The sequence below is a fragment of the Phoxinus phoxinus genome (genome assembly GCF_949152265.1).
Source record: "Phoxinus phoxinus genome assembly, chromosome: 3".
In the NCBI taxonomy this organism is placed as follows: Eukaryota; Metazoa; Chordata; class Actinopteri; order Cypriniformes; family Leuciscidae; genus Phoxinus; species Phoxinus phoxinus.
The window spans coordinates 10,512,044-10,537,891 of NC_136878.1; the positions used below are offsets into that span (position 1 = coordinate 10,512,044).

Sequence of the window (25,848 nt, forward strand, 5' to 3'; positions counted from 1 at the left end):
ATTTGTCAAAGCGCCCCAGCGGAGCTTTCCAAAAGGCCGTGGCACATCCAACCCCTGCTGGGAAACCCCACGTCTACATCCAGGGTGGAATCATAGTATCTGGATTCTAAGAAGCATAAAGAATAATATGGACCTCATGGAGGATAGAATCAGAGCTCGGTGTCGGTTTGCAGTTGCTGGCATGATGTAAAATAGTTTTAGTTTATAGCAAAAACTAGATCAAGTTTATTGCTGCATCTGTAAAACTGTCATTTCCTTAGTTTTTTTTAAGGCCTAAAATGGGGGAAAAAATCTAAATGTATCCTGACTGGGCTTTGTTCTTGCTATATGTGTTGTTTCATAGGTTTCTGCATCGTCATTGCATATCAAGTGGTACTGTCAAAGATTTGAATTGTCATTTTTGACCTTTAAAAAGATCCTTGACCTTTTGATTTTCGGTTAAAGGTAGGTACAGATACCAAACACTTGTAGGGTAATGATTCATTTTTAAACCAGGAACTAATCTGATGCATCACACTCCTCACTGTGTGTTTGGCAATTCCTAGCGGTGTAGAGCCAAAGCCAGTATTCCTCTCCTCTTCCTCTGAGCTGTCCAGCCAGCGCTCTCAGCAGAGACTCATTTATAAAGGCACTCCGCTAGCTGGCCCAGTCACGCACTGGTGCTTTGGACATCACTTCACTCCACTAATGGTCTTACTGGGAGAGGTTCTGCATCCTGGCCATCCATCAGTGTGTCAGGATAGGGTATGCGGAGATACTTGAGTGTTTTAATTTCTGTGTTACTGTGTTGAGAGAAAGAGAGCTATCAGAGTTTAAGATCATTTTGGGAAATGGAGTGTTTCCACATAGCTGTCTGTCGTTCTATCCATCTATCTTTCTGTCTATTATTCTGTCTGTCGTTCTGTCTATCATCCATCCAACGTTCCATCCATCCATCCATCCATCCATCCATCCATCCATAGTTCCATCTATCTATAGTTCCATCTATCCATCCAGGCTGTGTTTCCTGAAAAGCATTGAACAAAAAAACAGTGTGGTTGAACTCAGTAGGGTTGCACCTCCTTCTTCAGGACTAACTGCATTGTTCTGTGTTTCATCAACTGTATCGTCAAAGATTTCCACCTGTTCCCACCTAAAAGTTGCAGTGTGTAATTTCCGTGCTATTAATGGCACCAAACTGAATTGTAAAACATTTGTTGTTTCTAAACAGATCGCAAACTCATGCTACTGCTCAAACAAATGGAGCAATGTTGAAAGGACCGTGTTTAGGGGAAATCAACTTACAAGTGACTGACATTTAGTTGTCCCTCCACATTAAACTGGGATGGAAGAAAATATTTTTAGCATCTAAAAATGACACACTGCAGCTTTAGGAGACAACACCGTCAGAATCTTGGGCTCTTGATTCTCTCCAAAACTGCAGTTTCGTTTAGACTCAACCTTCTCCTGTCCTCTCCTCTATTGATTTAGCTCTGTAAACATGTACAGTCTCTCTCTCTTCCTTGGCCTTTCTCTCACTATGATGCACTTCTCGTCCTTGGAAGTTGTGTGTGTGTGTTTGGGCAGAGTTATGGTATAAATCAGATGAAAGGTATAGAGACTGGGCCTGCAGGGTTGTGACTTCCTCTGGAGAGTACTGCAGCTCCAACTGAATAAATGGGAAGTGAAATGGCATATAGAGCCATAAAGTGCTCAGGCTGAAGACCAGGCCACTGTACTCTCCAAACGAATGAGATTAGATTTACACATGCAACCTTCGGATTTAGCAAGCTTACACTTTGCACAGGTTTTGTGACTGTATGTTATTGGGAGATTCATGGTTTTAGTGATGTATGTGAAATTTGAAGCAGTTGTTTAACCCTCTGGAGTCTAAGGTGTTTTTGGGGTCCTTGAGATGTTTTGAAATGCCCTGATATTTGTATTTTTTTCAGTTGCTTATAAACATATTAATGGCAAAGGTGTAATTACACTCTATTTAGCACGAACATGGCTATCATAATATGTGAGCAACATATATGTACATGTTTGCATTTTTGAGAGAATATTATTTATGCGTGGTTATTCAAAAAACTCAAACTTAAATTTTCTGATATAAGACCACAAACGACCAACTTCACATATTCCCACAATACTGTTGACTAATGGATCTTGTCGGCTAGAGTATTTACTTCAAAATGATCTGAAAATCATCCGGGCTAATCGTTCACATTAAACAATAGATTGATTTAAATTTTGTAAGACACTTTTTGTTTGGAAAGGCAATATGCAGGTGGGCGTGAATGATCCAAGAAGGTCATGAATAATGTCCTCATTCACACCTGAAGACAAAGACTTGCTAATGCTGCAGTGCATACTAATGAGCCTTAGGTGTCACTGTGGCTACAAGAAAAAATGCAAAGACAACACACACACATATATACATACATATATATATACATACATACATACATATATATACCGGTATATATATATATATATATATATATATATATATTACTACAGAATTGGTTCAGAGTTGGAAACATCTTGAAAAAAGTGTATTTTTCCACAAACTGTATGCTTGCAAATTGTATAATATCCAAGGTAAACATTTCTAGTAAGTGTGCAGTTAATTCTCATTCGTATTTTCAGAAAGTTTTGGATTATGTAGGCTATCCTCTCCCCAAATTTGTCACTAATAAAACACAAAAATAATTTATAGAGAAGGCTTATATTGACCTTTTAAGATTTTGTTTGCACCTTGTAAATTAGGTTTTGATGTGGCAGTAAAAGCTTTATAAATAATCTATCCAAAACGAAATTTTGTCTTTCATATTTCGTCTGTAACATATGGTCTTTTATAATATATATTAGGGAATAAATGTTAATTTGCAGTTTAATATGTTGCTTATACAAATACATTTTATTTCAACGTATTCAGTCGATTTTTACTCATCTCAGTAGGCAATATAGATAGTTTGCTAAAAGCGAAACTCCGCGAGCTGTAGTAAACAACAGCATGCGCCGTTCATTCATTCAAACACAGAAACGCGATTCAAATTTAAACAGTCTTTTGCGGTTTACAGACACCATTTCATATCGCGATTAGAACAAAGCACTTACTGATGATCTGCAGCTGGACCCGTTGTTCGGCTACTCCAGCACGTTTGAGGTAAAATGTCCAGGATTATCACGATATTATTATTCCTCACAGCGAGCGTGTTGTCCAGCTGTTGTGGGCGTTGACTGGTTTGCATGTGTTGTTGCTTCAGATCTGCGTTTGAATAGCGCGCGCTCTCGATGGGCGTGTCACATTAGCGGAGTAATGAGGTGCCAGAAAGATAATGAGCACAGCTGATCTCTCGCTCTTTTTATATAGATTACATAAACAGAGAATATTTGTTTTAGTTTTGAATTAGATAATTTAAAACTACACACTTAAATGATTATAGAGATATATAGCTCATGTCTGAGTGAATAGTATTCGCTGAGATTTGTTTAAATTTAGAAACGTGCTTCAGAAAAAAAGTTCACGGAGACGGAGAGGCATAAAGCACTCCCTGTTTACTTTCTTTATTTTACAAAAGCACAATGTTTTATTTCGATTGTAAGTGGACACATAAAAAAGTAGACATTTAACAGCTTATTTTCTCATATTTCTTAAGGCTGTATGACCAAAACTGACTGAGTATTTTAGGTCTATTTTGCTGCTATGTAAAAAAAAACGAGCAAAACGCGCCCGCGCGTTTGCCGACCCCAGGGGGTTAAGGGAACTGCTATCGGTCAGTATGTTGTTGTTGTTGTTTTTTTTGCTATTACACTTAAAGATAAATTAAAATAGAAAATAGTTATTAAAAATTGCAATAATATCTCACGATACTACTGTTTTACTGTATTTTCGAGCTCGAGCATTTAAAGCGGCAGATAACAAACCTGCAGAGTGCGCTTAGAATAAAAAGGTTATCATTATAGTTATCATACCGCAATATATCATAAAAGTCGAGTAGTCCATATGACTTCTTGCGAGACAGTCAATGATGCCTGGTAAGAACAAAGTGTACATTAGATTTATTATACAATACAGGGCCATATTTCAATAGTGTTTTTGAAATAGAAATAGACTAATAAATCTAATGGACACATTGTGTGTACCAGGTATCATTGGCTCTTGTGTCTCGTAAGTAGTCACATGGACTACTTTTATTATGTTTATTTGTCATTTTTGAAGGCTAAGGCTGTGAGGAAATGCTTTTTTGCCGGTGTTCCTCCTTTGTCAGTCGCTTTGGGGAAAAGTGTCCACTAAATGCATAAATGTAATGTATCATCTAAATTTAAGCCTGTGTTCACATCTGTTTTGAGAGAGCAAGAGGTAAGATGAGAAATCAGACCACCAGGGGACCCAGACTTGAAGCTGTTCAAAAAGCAATTACATGAATGCTTTCTACTTCCTGTTTAGTGGGATGTTACAGACTTCCAGACAGAGAAAGAGGGAGCGGATAGGGTAATAAGGGTGAAATGGACACCATAACATTTTCAGACATACCCTAAAGGTGAGGAGGGCCTCTCATATTAGTTAAAGCACACGATTTATTCCTTTATTCCTACTGTGGTCTTGCTTAAAAATAGCCTTAGTCATTTCCATGTGTGACCCCAGGGGGGAAAGGGTTGACAGGGCCTTTCCAGACCTGTTAGCCTCCCTGCCCAGTTTAAGAGGCCATAGTCGAGGGCTGCCGGGACGGGGTCTGCACCCTCTTGAGCTCAATTGGTTAGAATCACAGATGGGGAGCTCCTCCGAGCCTGTCTCGATATGGAAAGCTGCAGAGCAGAGGGTGTGCGGTTTCCATGTTCCTCAAGGAGGAAATAACTTAGCCTCCAATTAAAGGTTTAAGATGTTAAATAAAACTCTGATGCTTTTTAAAACAGCGGGGTTAATGCTTGTTTGTCTTTATGATCAGGCTGCAAGGGAATAGATTTTTCTTTTCCTGTTTCTTGTTAGTTTATGGTAGCTTGTGGTAGTGTACAGTGGTACATTTTTCTGCTGCTTTTGCCATTTTCTGTGCATTATGAAAGCTTAGATTTATTACTGTGTAAACACTAAGAGAAAACCTACGTTAGGTTTCCTTTGGAGTTTCACGGATGTTGCAAAGCTTTGGTTACTGGGCTGTCTTGTGTTTCTGCACACCAAGGGCCACAATATCTACACTTTTCGAAGCTAATATATATATAAAAACTAATTACAAACCAAAGTAAAGGCACAGATGTGTCAGGTCCATTTCAACTTTAAAACTGGATTTTAAGGTTAAAATAAGGTGTTTGTCTAAAACATTATGGCATTAGTCACATTTGGTCGCACCTTCTGCAAATCTTTTTCTATTGTCTTGGCTTATTAAAAGGCTTTCATGTGAACGTCAAAATAAAAACTCCTACAACTAGACTATCCTCTCATATTTATGTAAGGAACTAATTGAAAGTTTTGATTTTCCTCTTTGGTCATGTCTTATTTAAAAAATGAAGCGTGTGGGCCTGACCATGCAGATGGTTGTCCCATGACCATCAAGGGAACATCATGACATTTCCAAGGTGAACATTAGGTATCTCTGGAATTTTCAACTGTGAAAACAGTCTGATATTTTCCTGGAGGGCATTGGTTTGGGGAAATAAACCGATAAAACATGCAACAATGCAAATGTTCGTGAACACATAAACCACCGTACATGAGGGGAAGAAAGGTCACATTTTTTTATTTTATCAGTGGGTGCTGTGGTTTCACATATGACCGATAAAGTTTTCAATCCCCTCGAGCACAGTCAGATGTCGGCTGCTGTTTTTTTTTCTTCCTCCTTTCGCGTGCGTATCAGACAGGCTTAATGCCTCCCAGCATGGCTGCACTTTTTAGTGTGTTAGAGTTTAAATAACCTGTAAAGTGTATTTGCTGGACAGCTAGGCATTATGTGACTCCCTAGGCCGCTGACAGTGAGTGAATGGGGTCATACGGAGTGGCAAGAAAGAAAAACAATTATGTTTTGTTTAATATTTCATGCCATGGATAAATTAATTTGGTATTTTTAGTTGGTATATGATTGGAATGGGGTACAGTAGTGTAATATTTCTATGATAGTTTTTTTCTATCTGTCTATCTGTGTGTCTTTGTCTGTCTGTATCTATCCATCTATCTCTGTCCGTTTGAATTGCAATTCCTTTTAATTCTGCTTCCTCTTATTCAAATTTTAATTGCAATTCTGTTTGCTACTTCATTTTAAATTCAGTGCAACCCTAGTACATACAGAAATTGGCTATAGCTTTTGTGTTTGCATCTATAAATGAATGTATTTGTGGGCAGAGGTCTTTTAGTATGTATGTTTTTCTCTTTGCTTTTATATTCAGTGTGTGTGTGTGTATGTAGTCTCTGCACATATTAATAAAACACTAGTGGCAGGCATGCTTGTCTGTGCATTCGGAGCTCTGGGTAATACATTATGGAACAAAGAAACAAAGGACCAATATGAACTCAGTGTAGACTGTTTCAACCCTTGTCTCTAGGGCTCTGTAGCACTAATTAGAGAAAAGGCCCTCTTGCCCTCTGTCCTCTTTATATTCTCGACTCCTTGCTCATCCCCCCATCCCTATGGATTTGAGGAGGAGGTTGGCAAGGGCACCCCCCCTTTCAGATGAGTGTCTGGGGTCTTTAAGGGTTGGTCCCACAAGAAAAAGAGGGGTAAAAGTCATGTCAGGCTTGTGTCCAGATGGAGGAGGAAGGGAAACATGGCCGTGGGAGTGATTGAGAGAGTCTTTTCTGGCAACGCTAGCATGCAAAAAGAGGCTAATCCATATTAGCTGCACAAAAGCATAGCAGATTAACGGGTGTGTTCATTAAAATGCATTAAACCCTTTTGATATGACCTAACAAACCAGGGAGTAAAAAGTTCAGGGGAAAAGAGAATTCCACGCTTTTGTACAATCTTCTGTTTTCAAGATTATTGCTAGTAATTTTCTCTTCAATTCTTAGGAGATGCGTCTATGTTGTGCAGTTTTTAAAGGAATCATCCCGGTTCAATCAAAGTTCGAACTCAGTCAGCACCAGTTTAGACATGATGTTACAATGGAAACTATTGGGAATGCGAGGATGTTTACATCATATTTTTTAAATCATTTTAGAATTTTGGTTTTTATGTTGTTCTGTCAACAATGTTGTGAAATTGGGTATCATTTTAAACAATAAAATGTTAGTAAGTAATTACTAATTAAAAAAACGTACAATACATGCAAATACAATTTTACTGCAGTTTCTAGCAGAAATGACCAGCAGTGGCAGTAAAACACCAACAACCTTGATGCCCTTTCACACAAATTATGATGTTATGACCTCAAAAAAGTTAAGCAAAATGCATGATTTGCAAACTAATACATTTTGACTTTAGCATACATAAACAGCTCCATATGTATGGCCTTTCTTACATAGTAAACGATTGCTCATCTGCTATAGCACGGCACTTGCAATGTGGAACGCTTGGGCATGAGTCACAAGAAACGAACTAAAAGACTCATGCAACCAAGCTAAAATAGCACCATTGTTTGCTTTTGTTTATATTGGTTTGGTTTAGGGTTGGTTTAGTGTAGGCAATACTTTATTTTCAAATGTGATCGAGCATTAAATTTTTAGCATCACGTTGTCAGATTCATGTTCCTCAGATAAAACTGAATGTACTTTCAGCAGCACTCACTGGACATTTCGTTCTGAAAGTGTCACAAAATGTGCAAGAAGCAGTGGAATATCATTTTGCACATATGTCGGCATACAGTAGGCGTGTTTTAAAAATTAGCCTAGGTTCAAAAGTACTGAAGTACTACACCCAAGTACTGAAAAATACTAAAATAGGACCGCAACACAACTTCCCGGGCTGGCCCTGTCTGCAGTGTTGTGATCATATGGAAAGCAGGAAAATTGACCGTTCTCTGCTCATTTGATATCCTCTTTTTATTCCTCCTAGGATAGCTTTGATTCTTGTTAAGCCAACATCTTGATTCTTGTTAAGCTTACATTAACCGTTCATAGGCTTCAGCGCCCCAGTCAAAAACTCTTTCCCTTGTCTAATGGGCCTTGAGAAAAGAGTAGACATACATTTTGAGATGCTAAGTCTTTTGAAAGCATCAAGGTAAAGTGCTAATAGATATAAACGCGGATCCTTCTGACAGCGGCAAGCAGGCTTTCTTTGGCAGCAGAGTATAAGATCGTTTAGCCTGCATGACTAGCATCTGCTAATGGGATTTTCTTACAGTAGGTGTGCAATATTGACCGGGCTCTCTGATTTAACATAAATAGTATTGCAATATTTTGGGGTTTGACTATCACTTAACTAATGCATCAAGCTTTATCTTTGCAGTAAGCAATAAGCATTTTGCTGATCAGGCATCATCTGTGAAATATATATCTGTCCAATGGCATACTCGACTCAGGAGTGGCTCAGCAAGTCCTCCACATAAGTGTCTTGAAAGCATTGTTACTGCAAGCCTCTTAACTGCCTCCATCAGTATTTGTCATGTCTATAACTGCCTCCCTTTTTTGATTTTTCTTTTTTTTGTGTGTACCACCATCTTGATGAGAGGCATCCGCCCCATGCTTCATTCCCGTAATGGCCTCGTTTGACTGTATATCATACGCTGGGTGATTTAATCTGCCACTTTGCAGTTAATGCACAGAAAGTGACTCAAATTTCATGGCTGCTGGAGTCAACCACTGCTTTATTGTTATTAGCGTCATGCTATTGCCACCACCTCTGAATGCAATACGCATAAAGAGGCTATTCTTCCAGACAAACGTCAAAGGGAATGCGAGGGACAAGCTGTGCATGGTTTGTATAAAAAACTGAAACTTGAATAGGGGATTCACATCCCTGGCATGACTGCTGCTCGCCACTGATTGAATTGGGGAAGGATAATGCAGCCCGCCTGCAACGTTGAGCCCACTGCAACATGATAAGTGCAGAAAGCTTGTTACACAAGTGTTTATTTTTCCTCATGATTTTTCTTTCTTTTTTTGTCAACACAGAATTTACAGTTCACCTGAATTTGATTAGCTGACCCTGCGGTTTGTTTATGTTGCGTTTCCGAGGTCGACTGGTGTTCCGAGTCTACAACTACGGTTCATAGAGCAGGGCCCTGTAAACAGCTGGCTTGTATTCGGTAATTCGATTTGAAATCTACTGTCGTAAATTTAATTTAATGATCGTAATGTGATATTCCTAACTCAATTCATTTAATTTGCTTGCTGTTGATTTGTTATTCACTGGAGGATTTTTTCCTTCAACTTTACTTTTCCTTTCTATCTCCCTTGATTTCTTGTTTTAACTTGTTAAAATGAAAAGTGTCTGTTTAATTTCAGTAGGTTGCGTATTTGAAATACAACCTGAGTGGTCAACTTGATTATACCTTTTGAGTGGTGCTATCCCTACAGGTTGCAGTTAGAATCAAATTTGTAATAGTTATTAAAATTAGGGCTGGATCGAAATATCGATTTTCTGTAGTCCGTTTCTAGGTCATTCAAAAAGACTTTTTGTTTAATTAGTCTGATGAATCGTTCACTGAATTAACTCAATTAATCAGAATGGGTACTGGAACAAGAAGTTAATAATGATTTCTGTTCTGATGATGAAATATTTTAATATATTACAAGATGGATAAATGGAACATATATGTGTAATATTATATGTAATATTCAGTATATAAAATATATAGGCCACAATTTTGACATCGATACCATGGGGAAAAACTGCCATATAGATATTTTTTAATATTATGTCTTTATAATTTGACAGCAGGTAGGCTATATTAGGCTACTGTCACTTTAAGACCTGACTCACGGATCCATTGTACTATTACACATGCGTTTTCTTACGCAACTGTTTACGTTCACTTTTCTTTTTTGTACATTATTTGTGTATTTGACTGTTTAAGTGCAATAAGCAGCGAGAAATAACTCAATTTAAACTGAGAGGCTGCTTTGTGCGCACACTTTGGGTGTGAGCACAACATCTGTGCTTATTTGTGTGTCAACTCACTGTCGGAGAGATCGTGTATCTGTTCTGCGGAAAATTAGTATTGGAAGAGTTTCGGATATTTCAGAATCGAAATGCATCAAAAAATCTATATCAATCAATCAATAATATATTGCATTTAATTTATTATTTCAGATTCCATTTTAAAAGGCGAAAAATCTATATACTGTATTATATATAAAATTCTCGCCAAACTAACTAGTAGGACTGGATGTGTGTATATATATATATATATATATACACACATCCATGTAGATATTTTTATTTTTCAAAAAATGTTTGCAGTAGAAAACAGAGGTGATGAAGTCATAGATTTTGAGTTTTAATTGAATAACAGTATTGACATAGTAACCGCTGCTTAGCTGAACAGACTCCAATTGCCCATCAGAAACCCGTCCTGTGCTAATGCAGCCTCCAGTGTAACCACGCCGTTGTTTTCCTGCTCTTAAACCTTTCACGCGTCTTTTTTTTCTTCTTTTTTTTCCTCCCATCACTTGCTTTTCCTCAAGGGGGCTTATTATACACTTCTGGAGCTCTACGAGGAGGCAGGGGAGCTCTCAGTGGGAAGCCTGAAAGCCCAGTTTGCGGCTGGGGTAAGTCTGCAGGAGCATCTGCTGCCCGCGGCTGGGTTGGAGCTCTGACGCGTGGGTCTGGAGAACTATTCCGGAGTCGCTGTAGTTCAGATGAATGCCAGCGGATTAACATATCTACTAACACGGTGGAGAAAGGCAGGGTTGCTGGATGAAAAAAAAAAAAAAAACCTGAAATGCTTGTGTCCGTATTCAGATCTGCTAGCGTGAAATGCCGCAGCATATGGTAGGCGAGGGGACACACGTGCTGCAGCCAGATACATCACACTTGATTCTCCTGTCTTTCTGTCTTTTGTCTTTCCCGTTTCTGCCTCTCGGTCTTTTCAACTGATTCCATCCTTCTATCTGTTTGTTTTTTCCCTGTTGCACTCTGCCTCTTCCCCTCATTTGTGTCAAACGTGCATGCAAAGTGGCTTATGCAAATACTCATGTACACAAGGATGTAAAACCATATGGATCCCTCGTAGTACGATAAGAGATGGCACACCGCAACGTACCCCACGCACACGCGCACAAAGAAAAAGACATTTCTCAGTTCCCCTCCCCTTTTTTTCTCTCTTCCTGGCCTGACACAGCCCTTGGATCTATTCCCAGAGCTGACCCCTTAGTGGGGACATTGATGTAGGCTTGCTAATGATGAGAAATGGAACCATAATGCCGGCTGTTAAACCTCGGGGGCGCACAACAAATGTGCTTCAGAGACCCGGCATTTGTCTCTGAATAGATTAGGACCTAGCTGTGGTAACCTTATATTTAATCTTTCTACCTCTTGCTCTACCTCCCTCTCTCCCTTCGCTGGGCCAGTAGCTGTTCCTCATGATAAATAATACTTTATCATCCTCCGCCGCAGGCGCAGCCAGACTGCTTTAACTGTTTCTGTTCCGTGAAGAACAATGTGATGCTTTTTTTCTTTACGTGTGTCAATTTATCCGCACCTGTAATGACGATGCTGGATCTATAGCGTTTCGTTCCACATTTGCATGCCACGCAAGTCCCATGAGCATTTTACCTGGGCATCCAATTTGGATGTTCTCCATATGGAATGATAGCATTCCAGCCTGCATGAATAATGTGAAGAATTTAGAACACATGTTGTTCAATTGAGTCCGCCTCGTCGCCTTGTTAGTGCGTTCAGTAGTAGGAAAATGAGAGCAAGTTATATTAAGTCTCTCTGAGGAGTTTTTTTTTTTCCATCCAATCATTGTGAACACCTTTTTTTCTGTGACATTGTTCTGAAAGCTCTCAGAAAGCGAGATCATATCCTTGTTATTCTCCTCAGAAAAAAAGAGCGGCAGCGACACGGAAATCTGATAAATTGGCGCCACAACATATTAAATTATCAATGCACATGAAAAATTCATTCTAGAATGCCTTTCACACTTTCTGAGTCAGTGCGCAATTTACTTTTATCTTGTTAAGGCAGGGAAATTTTATTATGGAAAAATAATGCCACTGTTTTTTTTTCTCTCCCTAGACTCTCTCTTTCGCTCCTAGTTTCTCTCTCTGATCCATTTTAAATGGTTGCAGTAATGGTGCAGAAAAATAGGATGAAAATGAGAAATCGCTCATGAGTAGTTATAAATATTCATGTGAACGATAACTATGTTAGGCTGCTTTTCTGAGTTCTTCTGTTGTGAAAGTCTGTCCCCACCACAGAAACGTCTAGTCTTGGTGGTTCTTGCTTAGTCTCAAAGTTCTTGCAAAGTTCTAAAAGACTGTGGTTCTGAAATGTTTATTGTTTACATTTCCAAACGCTGTACTTGTCGAGTGTGCATTCGTTATGAAACACGGTTGGTGGAACGTGTGGTATAATCTTGCGCATTCTTTAGCCAACAGGCCGAGCGACTTCAAAAGGTATAATTTTGCAGGCATGTGGTCAAACACCAACCAATGATTAAAGAAAATTTGTATAAGCGCTTTGATAAATCACTTCCTGTATTTGCAGAACAGAGATCTGGAATGGCTTCTATCATGGAATTTCAGATGCTGATTTGAGTGATTTATAGCCACAATTTTAAATAACCCCCTGTGCCCCACACATGTATTAAATATTTATTCATTTGCACACAAGTTAAAGTGAAGGTCTTTTCACAACGCATTTTCAATAGGCTAAGTCTTTCCAAACACGCATATCCAAACAACTCATTTAGCTCCTCTGAATGACACAAACAGAAGCCATGTAAAGTAAATGCAAAGGTGTTTGGGAGAGTACAGAAGTGGCCATGTTGACCTCATCTGTCAGCGTAGAAAACTATGTTACCATTTACATTATTTAAAATGAGGGAAAGTAGGAGGTTTAAAAAAAAGGACAGAGAATTTAGTACATGCATGTGATTGTCATTATTTACATAACCAAATGTTATTTTTAAATCATATGCTGTTTTTTTTTTAGTGGAACATGTCATGCTCTTACTTTTCCTATTCAATGACATTCATCTGAAAAGCTCCAAAAATGACAAAAACAACATAAAAGTGGTTCATATGGCTACAAGTCTCCTGATGCCTTATTTGTGTATTCACTGATATTCTCGCCCTCTAGTGAGCTTTTAATGTGCTACTTCATTTGAACTTGTGAACCAAATAAGTCTGATTCATGAACAAATTGTTCTTTTGAGCCAATTGATTCATTTCACAAGACTTGACTGATTCGAGAGCTTGTCACGTGCAGTCCAAGACTATCAATAAAAACTACTTAAATTTTGGTCTGTTCTTCATACAAAGCTATATGTCTTTCAGAGACTTGGAATACATATTAGAGCTATTTGTTTCGTTCTTAAAGCCTTACACATGTGGTAGCTATGAATTCATATATGGAAAAAAGCAATGACATTTCTCCTTTTCGCATTCCACAGACGAAGGAAAGTCATATGGTTTGGAATGACATGAGGGTGAGTAATAATGACAGAATTTAAATTTCTTCAGTGAACTATCCCTTTAAACCTTCCTCCCTTTATGCTGATCTGCCATGTTTGGTGATGCAAATTGCTGTAACTTGCCCAAGGTGTTCCATCATCAGAGGGGCATAATTATCTTCGGCAACAACCAATATTGGATTGTTAAGCCCGAGGATGAGATGCCCAATGAGGCCTGCACTCTCTCTCACTCTCTGTCGCTCTCTTGGTTGAGCTCTGACAGATGAATCTACAGGGAAAGATAGCTGAAAGGCAACCTGAGGCAACTGGAGCGTCTTTCTCTCACTCTGCCTTTTTTCTCTTTCTTTCTCCATCTCTATGCCTAGCTTGGTCTCGCTTCTTTCTTTCAGATTTTTGTCTTCATAGCACTCAGAACGTATGTGCGTCTGATGGTGCTTTTTGTTTTTCTTTGAAATTTCCAGTTCTGTCCTTCATTCCGTAGATCTTGTCTAAAGTTAAAATGGTGGTTCTGTCATCAGATGTGCCTACGGATCTATAGACACATTTTCCAAGAGTTCTCTATAAAATGAAAATCTATTGCCAACACCGTTTGTCTCGGCGGTTAGTGCCATAACATAATTTTGCATCTTCATGAACATATTCTATGCAGGGCCTTTCAAAATGACATTTCAGAGTTTAGAACAATGATTCACAAAGATACAGTATAAGTTTGTAAATAATGTGTTTATTCGTGCATTATCACCCTTGCTTAACTCAAAGGCCTCAAGTCGTTGTTGGCACTGAGATTGAACTTTTTTATGAATTATTTTTGTATGACGCTGTAGTTTACAAGATTTAATTTATATTCTTCAGTGCAATAAACTAATCCGGGTAAAAGATATGACATTTGTTGCATTGCCTGATTCATGATCTCTCCATTCCATGTACTGTTTTTCTCTGAATGCCTGATGGTTTTAATAGGAAGTGTGTAGGGAAGGGGATGACCTATAATCACAATCAGCTGGTAAATAATTACAAGCTTTGCGTTCCATGCTAAAACTTCCTAGAAGTACCGCAGACATTGCATGCTTTATTGAGCAGTCTACACTATTTAGCCACTGGTCAAATCAAAACAAGAACATTGTTTGGTTAGTTTGCAACACTGTTTTAGTGTTTAAAAGATGCCATTCATTTGGTTCTTATTAAGGCCAGCCGCAGCTTGAATCACTTGGTGAGAAAATGGCTCTGATTCAGTCAAGCTGCATTACATTGTCTGCACAGTTTATAGGTCAAGCCCTCAATAAAACACAAGATGTGCAATTCTTCTTTCTGAAAACATTTAGGAAATTAGTCTCTTTAGAAATTGTGCCCTTTACTTCTTGGTCTTTGACACTTTTGCACATTAATTTGATTTGGGTGCTGAGCAAATTTGATCTCACTGAATTGACCCACTTGCAGAATAGATTCAGACTTATCATTCTTTTTGAACACAGATTCGGAAACTGTCGGATCCCATCTAGTTGTGAGAGGATGAAATAGTCACAGGGGCGACACCTCAATAACCGTGCTATTGCGTGAATATTTCAATTGCACAAATTAAATTCAAATTTATTTGAATAGTGCTTTTCACAATATTGTTTCAAAGCAGCTTTACTTAAAATGCAAATTATTGTTCTCTTTAACAGTATATATATATATATATAAAATAGCCGGTGGATGAACTAAGTAAAATCACCCTGTGATATTCTAAAGCAAGGATCAAGTATATAATGTTGGCAATTTTTAAAGTCAAGGGCAAGTTGTCAAGTTCATTGGCAAAAAAAATAAAAAATTATAGCTTTTCTTTATTGGTGGTCTTTGGGTCTACAAAGGTTGAATATCCCTGTGTTTGTGAACAGCTCATTGTAATACTAATACTTTGGCATCTATGAAAAGGTTTAGGAGAAAAGGTTGTAATTTTTTGCATTGAATTGAAAGACGTCCATATGACATTTATAAATGTCTGCTAGAGCGAGTTATTATTTCTTCCTCGTATAAACTCCGCCTCTCATACATCGATTGCTTTGGTCTTGTCCTGTGCATGTTTTTTTTCAACACACCCAGCGGAGTGGCCGCTTGAAGCGCACTTCAGCGCGCGCTCACAGAACACTCGCTCCCGTATGTGCCTGGAGAGCCTCGCGCAGCGGAGGCGCTGGACGCGCTCAATTCGTGTGGGGACTTTTAAAACCTTCCAGATACGTCGAAAACCAAAGGATTCGCTCAATTATTCGAGCTAAACGAGATTACCAAGAGCTCCAATCCATGGAATGTTGTTCTGCGCTGCTTTTGGCTGTGAACGCGAGCGGTACTTCTGCTGGGAATCTATTGTTAATGATCTGTCATAGGAGCTTCTACGACTTGGGATTCATATCTATCGCCTTCACCTTACCTTGACTAAAAACCCGATTCTGTTCACCTGAGCGAGGAATGTATGACTCATTGCTGAACAGATATCAATCTGTCTGATCTGTCGTTAAAAATATCCCCCGCTTCTGACAGCTTTCGCCACCGCAGTCGTTAAAAACGTTCCTCTGAAGATTTATTGTTGGGACAGGTTCGTATTTCTTGTCCGCCTTCAGTCGGTAGAGAGCTCGGCGGAAAAGAGAAAAAAATCTGCCGTAACCTTTCATACGGCATATACTGGATGTAACGGAATTGCATTATATTGGTCATCTTTGCCAAGTATTTTTCTCCGATGGAAGCGAATCTAATATAGAATTCGGTAAGGATGTGTTTTCAATAAAGAATGAGCCTACGATAATGAATATCTTTAATGCTTCTGAAACCTACTTATATTTTGCCGAAAATAATTTGATCACAATGTTTTTTTTTTAAATGCTGTTTTAAGAAAATAAAAAGAGGGGGAAAGGCAAATGAAAACCACACCGCATTTGTCTGAAGACTTATGAATAAGGCTTTGCTTGAACCAAATAGCGGTTCAGGTTTTGTTCCAGAGATTGAGTGTGTTATTTCCCTCACACACTGATATCACAAGCAATGTAGCCTACTACGTGAAGTCATTGAGTTTCATTCGGTTTAATGCCATATTATTGTGTATGTGCTCTTTGTGTTTTGCAGCTTTGTTGTGCTTTTATTCAGAATCAAATGATAAATAAGCGTCTAAAATATTTATTTATTTCTGTATAGAGTTTACATTTGTCAAGGTCTGGCTTTTTCGTATTGATATTATTTTTTCTTTACTTAATTTGTTGCTTAGGCTTTGCATATGGGTCACTGACATGCTTATTTATTTATTTTGTCTAAATCTAAATTATTCAGTAATAAATTAAAAATGTATTACACCTTTTCTTTGATGCACATGTTTTCAATTTCAGAATTAAATTTCATTTTGGTATTTTTGTAGAGGTTTGAGTAAAGGTGTCTGATAGTGTAACCCTCAGGGGATTATTTTATTCATTTACTTTTAAATCTAAAACTTTTTAACATTTTATCTTATTTCTTAAAATAAAATAAAAGTACAGAATAGGAATAAGCAGTTATGCAGTTTTAAAGTACTAATATTTAAAAACTTTGGTCCACAAAATACAAAAGTCAGTGTGGTATTACCAACCTGCAGGAAGCCATTTTGTTGTCATGTGATATAAAATAAAAAATAATAATAAGAAAATATTAAAATATGATCAACCCCTTTAGACCCTGATGATTATTTCAAGGTCATTTAGATTCATAATCTTAAATATTTGACCTTTTTATAAGAAGTGCTTTTTGTTCAGGTCAAATAGAGAAACTCTATTTTTTATATATATATACAACTAATGAAATATATTATTTCTAAAAAATTATATATATATATACTTTTTTCAAATAATGAAGTTAAGTACACTCATGTGTCTTCAAGGTGTGAAATATTAGTATAAAATATTTTAGTTGTTTGTACTTGGTTAGCTACACCTCTTGATTTTTGTTGAATATGCTGTTTGTTTAATGTACACAATGTAAAGATGGCTTTTCATCTCCTCTTTTTTATCTCCTTTTTTGTCATTGACCCGTTGTCATTCTTTCTGTCTTTACACATAGGATTTTACAAATTTACATTTGTCAAGCTCTGGCATTGTATATCGAGTTGCATTAATTTCTTATTGCATAGGATAGACCTAATAAACCGTTCAAGGTTACCCAAAAGCCCTTTGCATATAAGCTGTGCCTTGGTTGTTTGAGGTTCCTGAGCAAATCGATCAAATCTACATTTAACAATAGCTGTAGTTGGCTCCATGTCTGGATAGGAAATTTGTACATGGAAACAAATGAGTTCTATCTTATTTTGAGTTCCCAGACTTCCATATGGTGATGTACACAGCTTGCCTCAGGCTGGGCAGCGCATAGATCAGGGATTGTGGTGGTTTGTTGTCTGTCAGCATTAGCACTTTGAATGAGATTTGCATAGAGGATTTGCATCGAGACCATTTAAGATACTCGTCGCCACCTTCACAAATCATGTTTATGGCTTGCACTGCATCATTTTACATTGCGGGTGTCTTATGTGTTGATGTATGATAATTATATGTTACTCGCATTGCATAATGTTTTATGAACGCACAGTTAAAGCAAATTGATTGCTGCATTGCTCAGCTGTTTGAATTCAGATTTACAGCTTTTACACCCCGAAGTTCTAAGAAGATATAGACTATTTCACACAAGAGTTTCTCCTCTCTGATCTGTCTGGGACTTTTGAGACTGATGGGTCAGGTGGCTATGAGGTCACAGAATTAACTTGGGGAAGAGCAAATATTGTATACTTGGCTGGTTTAAATTTCACAAGATTGGGTGGATTTTTGTCAAGAAAGATTTTTAGTCTGATTTCTAGTTATTACACAGTAGCAAGACTTTCATAGACAAATTTGCGATATGAAATAGCAGTAAGTGAAGCAGAATTGCAGTGACTGTTAAAAACGATGCCCGTTCACCTTCACCTTCCTCTCCTACAAATCAAATGTGTATTTCTTGTTTTTTTTTTTTTTCCCGTGGCCAGAAGCTAATCTTTAATCTTGTGCAGATGCAGCTCTGGAATTAGCTTGCAAACGCTCCCTCGTTCGTATCTTCAAACCCTCCACTTATCAGGCGCGGAGAGCAGATATGGCGGGGTTCTGGCTCGCAGTCCTGATAAGAGGGTGAGGAAAAATCTGCCAGCTATTTGTAATATAAGAGTCGAGGCGGATCACAGCCTAGCCTGATATGACAGACCTTCCGGCACGAAGCTAACATCTCGAGTCCTCTTAGTCCGAAGAGAAATAAATGGAGTTTTGTAAAAGTAAGACGAGCAGGAAGGGAAATGTATGTTTTCGCCTAATCTCCATAATGACTTGATTTATTTGGTTGTAAACTGGGTTCATTAATGTTAGTGATTAGAGTTTTTTTTAAAATGTTAATGTTATCAAGGGTGTTACCATGTACATTAGCTATCATGTAAGATAAACTACTCTGAATTTTGATAAGAGTTTTTCCTGTAAAGATATGATATTTAACTTATTATATTAGCCTATATCATGAAATGGGTGATATTTCTTTGATTAATTTAGTAATTTCTGAAGTATAGCCCTTAGGAAATGCTACACTCTTAACAACCGAGGTTCTTAATTGGTATATGGTTACACGAAGAACCTTTAACATTCATTGACCCTTTCCATTCTCCAAATACTTATTTATAGTGGAAAAATGTTTCTTTAGATTTTTTTAATGCTTTTTTTAAGACCTGTTCACTAAAAGGTTCTTAAGGGGAACTTAACATATAGTTATTCTATGGCATTACTGTGAAAACCCCTTTTTGGACCTTTGTTTTGAACAGTGTTCTAAGAAGTAATAGGATTTTGCCATTGTCAATAAAGAAGAATTGGGGGTGTTTTGTGACATTTAGATGCACAGGAAACAGAAGAGAAAAAAAACCTAAACTACATGTTGCAATATTTGTATATAAGCTTGTTTAAAATAATTGAGAAATAATTGCTTATAAAATCTTTTTTATATTATACTATATGGTTACACTTTATTTTAAGTTGACGTAGTTACATTGTACTTACTCAAATAAGTACTGACTAAAATAAACTACTTGAACTTACTACAGAGTTACAGTTAGGGTTTGGTTTAGGGTGAGTTACTTGTAATTATGCAAAATGTACTCTTATTACTATAGTAAGTACATGTAGTAACGTTTAACAATGTCACCTTAAAAGAATGTGTTCCCTGTTATATTATATTATTCTAGTAAAATGCTATATACTCCATTTTTTATAGAAAGTGACCTTTCCTAAGAGTAAAATGCATTGAGTTTTGCCAGACAATGGACTGCCATAACAATATATCCCATTTTTCCCATTCTTTTTTTTTGTCTTTTCCCCCATCTTATCACTTTACTCTTGGTAAAGCCCTCTAAGCTTTGAGATGTCCCATCGTCTTTTTTTTTTTATCCTGTCATTTTTTTCTTCTAAATGTCAAACGCTCACACGCGCCTTCACACAAGAACACAACAGCAACGTGCCGAGGCCTTTTGAATACCTCGAGGTATTGCTGAAGTCATAGGTCAGTGACTCACTGGATTTCAAGCTGGCTGCACACAGCGGATGCAGCTGAACGGGGTCTGGTGCGCACGGCACACTGTGCTTGTCTGCCACGGAAACGTTAAAGCTTTATGTCAGGGAGTTATTCCTCTCCGCTTGGGTCACGCTGGCCGGCTGTGCTGCTGCTGTTGTTTTGTCAAAGCCTTGCAGATTAACCACAGCCACTACACTTCAAACACAGAGGCGGGCGGATGAATAATTCCAAGACCTCGCTCTTTAATCTTGTGTGATCCCGTTCCAATTAGCCATTGTGTACGGCAGCATAGTGCCCTGCTTTTTTGTGCAATGAAAGAATGGCGCACCAAAGGCGTCCTGTCTCTTTTGTGCAGGGTGTCTCTTTCTCTACCTTGAATGTGTTTTATCTGGAGTATATTTTGAGTGTGTGAAGGTGGGCCTATTTGCAGGCCTCACAGAGTGTCTAGATTCTTGAGAGAGGATCACGATTTAGGCTACGTTTATACCCGGATACATTTACAAACCGCAAAAACTGAGCTTCTTGAAGACCTAGCTAGTCTTCCAAATGGATACATTTGAAAACACTGTTTTTGCGTTGAAGTGTGTGAACTGTGAAAACGGACACTTTTAGTCACTCATATTGTACCCATGTGGTTGTACGGCATTGTTGCGCCTGCTATTCACTTTAATAGTGTTGCTAAGGATACATGTTACTTTGCACAATCTTCATATTACATTCATGCAAAGAGGACAGTTTTCCGATATATCCAGGTTAATGTGGCCTTAGACTGATTCTAGAACAAATGAAGATTTTATTTGTCCCAAATGTGGCTCTTTCCTGCATTCCTCAGCGCTGTGCTTTCCGGTCAGGCACTTGCATGTCTTTTGTCACCTTTATAGCACATAATTAAATGCACCTTGTGTAATGTGGAAAATGATGAAAGCTCACAGCCCAGACATGCTATTTACCAGCTGTATTTTCCTCTAATAATAGAGGAAAGCGACTGAAGAGGAGAGGAAGGAAGAATAAAAGTGCACGCCACCTGAGAGAAGTGGCACATTGGTATAATTCACGGTTATACTGTTATACTGTTTCATTGCCGAAGCTATTTGCTCTTGTACTTATCTCAGACCTGCTTTAGGATGTTAAGAGTGTAGATAAGTACATCTAGCGATGATGTACTGTACGTCCCCTAGGAGGTGCTTACTAACAAAACCAATTCAAAGTGTTTTTGCCATTGTGTGATGATTTTGGTGTTTGTTGTGACTTTTAGATTCCCACCAATCAGAAAAATTATTTTGCAATATTTTTATATCTTAAGCATGTTTAAACTGGAGAAATTGTTGTGAATAAAGCCTCGTCTGATTTTAATGTGGCTGATAAAGTGGACTGAAACAAAGTCTTTCATGTGAAAGTGTTCCAGAAAGTTTTGTGAAAAATGTCTCTCTCTTAGCTGGAGGTCTGTGGCTACAGATGCTAAGTCAGATGTGTAGTGATTGTTTCAGATTTACTGCCTTCCCTTCCTTTCAGGGCATCTGCATTCTACCGTTCACTGCTCTCATATTTCCTTTTTAAGCCCTTTCACTGGCACTGGATTAAATCCTTGTTTAATCTGGTCCCTTAGCCGCTTTCTCTCCTTACTAAGCAGATTTGCGAAGGGAGGTTTCATTAGATGTGTTGTTTTTTTCTTCTTCCAGGGATGTGTAGAATATACGACGGGTGGTCCGCCAGGGTAAGGAGAGTAAGAAACGGGAGATGAATGAAGACGGAGACAGAAGACGCAAAAGAGAGGGAAAGAAGAGAAGGTTAAAGATGGCAAAAAGGGCAAGGAGAAAGCGAAAAGCAGAAGGGGAGGGTGAACGAAAGATGGCCAACATTAAAACCATAAGGCCTCTTTGTTAGTGTGGGGCTGACAAGCTGCCGTTCACATTAGGGTAATTAACACCGCCACAGATTGCACAACAGCTGTGCAGTTTAGCACTGTGGCAACATCAGAGATCTGAGAGAGAGCCTGTGCAAACAGTGGCCTGTGCTGGGCTAGTTAGACTACCACTATTTAGATAGGTGCTTAAACCACACTCTGTAGTACGTGACGTCCGCCAAGCACCGTGTGCGGTAAAGCTTGGCTCGACAAGCCACTGGCTGTTTGTGTAGGAGGTGCTTTTGGCTATAAATTTGACTTTATGCAGTTTGGTAGCCAACTAAGTCTACATTGTAGATACTTTTCTGAGCTACACTCTTAAAAATGAAGGTTCTTTAAAAGCATCTCTCAGTTATTTAAAACCAGGAAATAACGGGGAATTTAAGTCACTGAAACTAGTACAATTGTAGAAAGGATAGGAGTCGGTTTGACCGATTTTTTTCAGTCAATAATCTTTCTACTTGATCTGTTCTTAAATATTGAATTTACAGATAAATGGCGCCATCTGGTAAGTCTTTAAAAATAGCAACCAACAATGCCATTGTTTACAGGTAAAGTTATGTAATATTTTAATGTTACTTGCATACATTTCTTGACTTGAATATTAAAGAAAATTCATCACATTCAGGTTAGTGATGAAGATATTATTGCACTGTATTGAATTTAGGTAATATTGTCACAAATAAAACGATTACAAACTGGTTTTGCATATCAGTTTCCCAGTTCTTAAACAGAAATATCACTATTGATACTCATAAGAACCTTATTAATTGTGCAATAAGGGATTTCTGAGAAATACTGTTGATATTTGAAATACACCCAAACAAACACCGATTCCTAACTAATCAAGATTTCCTTTCCTGGTTATTATATTTTTCTACCATCTTCACCTTTCTATTGTGTTTTGCCCATATGAATATTTAGAATTTTTGATGCTACGTTTAGATTGTTCACTGTTCAGATAAGCCTATTGGTTTCCTGGTTCCTGAAAGCACCCGTATTTCGATGTTTTTTTGAGAGCGCTAGAGAATTTGTAAGAGTGTAGAACTATATTATGAAGTTGAAACCTTGTGCTGTTTATAGAAAGTTTTGCCCTTGAAGAACATATGTATTTTGTTAGCTATATATAGCATTTCATTTTATTGTGCCTTAAGGGGTTGAGAAGGTAGATTCTGGAAATCCTCAGCTGCCAGCCTCATGCGATCTGAAGAGTTTAGCAGCTCCTCTGAACTGCGTTTGCCAAAGAGTGGACTGACGGCAAGGCTTTGGACTTGCTTCATATAATTTCAGTGCCCTCATCTTGATCTTCTTGGCAAAGCCTCGTCTCGCTCCCGCAAAAACAAATTATATGTGAGAACACAAGTGGCCTGTTTCGTCTTGATTATACTTAATGTGTTCTGTTTTCATTTTACGGCTCCCTGTGTTTATCCATCATGTTTTTTCCTGGGCACAGATGCCCAACATCTGGATTTGGGTTGTGCACGTCAGGAGAAATTTCCTACACACATGTGCAGCAATTATTAGTATATTAAATTGTGCTGCAAGTATTGCACGAGGGCTTGTTAGGCTGTTTTCAGTGTCTGAGGTGTGGAACATTGTCAAAACTGTCAGGGTTTGGTTCACGCTTCCACGCGTGTTCGTTCAACGTGACATCCGGAATGCTGTGCAGAATTCCAAAGCCACGTGTAAGAAGTTTTCCGTTTCATACCTGAGCAGAAACAAAAGCTTTATTGAATTAAAAGACCTGTACTGGAGAGCTTTTTGATTGTTACATTAGATAAGCCAAACATTGAGAAGATGGATTGTAGATAATTACTAATGAAAAACTGAACTTTCAGTTGCGCACACACATGCATGTTTGTCATTCTGCTTTGTCTCACACTTCCTGTGCTGCTCTCCGCAGGGTTATCTTGTTAAATTTCAGCGAGGTAGTGCTGACTTTAAGAGAGGAGATAGACATTTCTGTCCACCCCCTCTCCATACTCCGGGTGCAGAGTGCAGCGGTAATAATCCAGCAAGTGACAGCCAGCTATAATGGGAAGGGAAGGCAGAGGAAGACGGAGAGGTGTCGGGAGCATAAGGAGCCCGGTGGGCTTATCATTGATTTGTCTGCTGCGTCATACTGAGGGTTTGAAGGGCACTGGCAGGTGTCGCACACCCACGTACACTGAATATAATTGGGCCGCGTTCAGTCCAACTTCTGTTTTGCTCTGATTACCCGCAGGGAGCTTTCGGTCTTAACTCACAAGGTGCCTGTTCATCAGCTGAGGGACAGTAAAAAGTGAGAGAGAGAGAGAGAGAGAGAGAGGTGATTCTTGGAGTATTTCTGTCAGTGCCCCCCTTCCTGGTATTTGTTTGATCTAGTGAGATTTCCTCAGCGCAGCTCTGGCTGTGTGATATACAGCCTCCAGGTGGGTGGGTTCAAGGCCTGGGTCTGGGTGGGTTTTGATGTGGCTGGCCGGCGTTCAAGTTGCTTGTTTCTGCTATTAGGAGCAAGGATGAGGGAAAGGGCCAGGGCTGAGGTGATGATATCTTGCCATCGGTCACAGATGCAAAGATTATGCATATTTTTTTCTATTTTGGTTTTTGGATCTGTTTCACGTTTTAGTGATTGCGTTGTTCTTAGGTGTACTGTATTTAACAGCTAAAATTGTTTTTAAGAAAATGTGAAGTAAAACTTACTTCTCAACAAGTCATGATTTTAGGTGTAATTCATGCCGCGTAGAGAATACACAGGTCCAAGAATTGGACGGTACATGGAAAGGCCACATGAAAACAGTGATTTGACTCTTTTACAGATATAGTTTAAACGTGTCACATAAATCACAAGACCTCTCTTACCGCCTTTCATTTATTGGAGTTTCAAATGAGCCAGGTCTTTGTATGAGGTGAGGTTTGCACGTTAGGGGGCTTTATCATTGTAAAGCCATTTTTATTGCTCAGTAGGGAAACCTACAGTACATGCCCCCCATCCCGGCCCGCTCCCTCCCCGCCTTTCACCGCATTTACCACTTAGTTAAATCCCCTTCTTTCTCGCTGTAAAGCTTTTAAGCAGTGTGAGGATAGAGTGGGGACTCTGGAGTCAGGGGGAGCCGATCTTGGCCACTGAATCTCTGCTCGCAGAAGGGTTTTTCTCTCAGCGATGCCTCGCGGTTGGATCCGGGATGATGGGTTAAGGGATTCTGGCATTCCAGGATTATCCGCCTTTTATCTCCTTGCTATTTGCTGCAAATCCCGGAAGGATGTTGAGTGGAATTCCTCTATGTCCGCAGACATGATATGCAAACAGGACTATGTCTAAACGACTCACCAATCCGATTTCTCGTAGATCCACAGGGAAAGTGTGTGTCGATTGAGTCTTAGAGGATAATCCCAGTGACAAATGAAAGAAAAGGGTTTTTCCCTGTCAGAAATGTTAGCATCACCAACACTAATCTTACATTAGAGCTCAGGTGGTTTTTCTCAAACCTTGGAAGTTAGCAACATGAGCTTTTCTGCTTTTAAAATGCTTTCTAGCTTTTTATTGTTATTATGCAAGATGGTTTGCTTTATTGAACGGACATGGTTTGTGCTTATTCGATCAAAGGCTTCTTTAATTAGCTGCTTAACCTTGCTTTTTATCTGATACGAAACAAATCAATTGACGGCATCATGCTCTTGTGCCAGGATCGAAAAGAAGAGATGCAGAGAAAATGACCAGTTTGGCATTATGGTGTTAATTGTTGTAGTTGTTTGTAAGGGATGCACAATTTCAGAGATGTTTTAAATGTTTTCATATATTTAATAAATGTATTATCTTGTGGACACATACTGTTCAAACCTACATAACATGCATGTTAGATAGATAGATATAGATAGATAGATATAGATAGATAGATAGATGGATA

The 25,848-nt window shown here is 38.5% G+C and overlaps 1 protein-coding gene across 22 annotated transcripts in view; it reads left to right on the forward strand.

The window, feature by feature from the left end:
* The window catches only part of fbrsl1 (fibrosin-like 1), a 297,792-nt gene that overhangs the window by 222,773 nt on the left and 49,171 nt on the right, over positions 1 to 25,848 (forward strand). For 15 of the 22 annotated variants that reach the window (XM_079607982.1, XM_079607980.1, XM_079607981.1 and 12 more), the window contains one exon: positions 13,474 to 13,509. The exons of the other annotated variants lie outside the window; for them this stretch is intronic. In XM_079607982.1, coding sequence (XP_079464108.1) covers positions 13,474 to 13,509 — 36 coding nt within the window. The remainder of the gene's footprint in view (positions 1 to 13,473; positions 13,510 to 25,848) is intronic. 22 annotated transcript variants of the gene reach the window in all.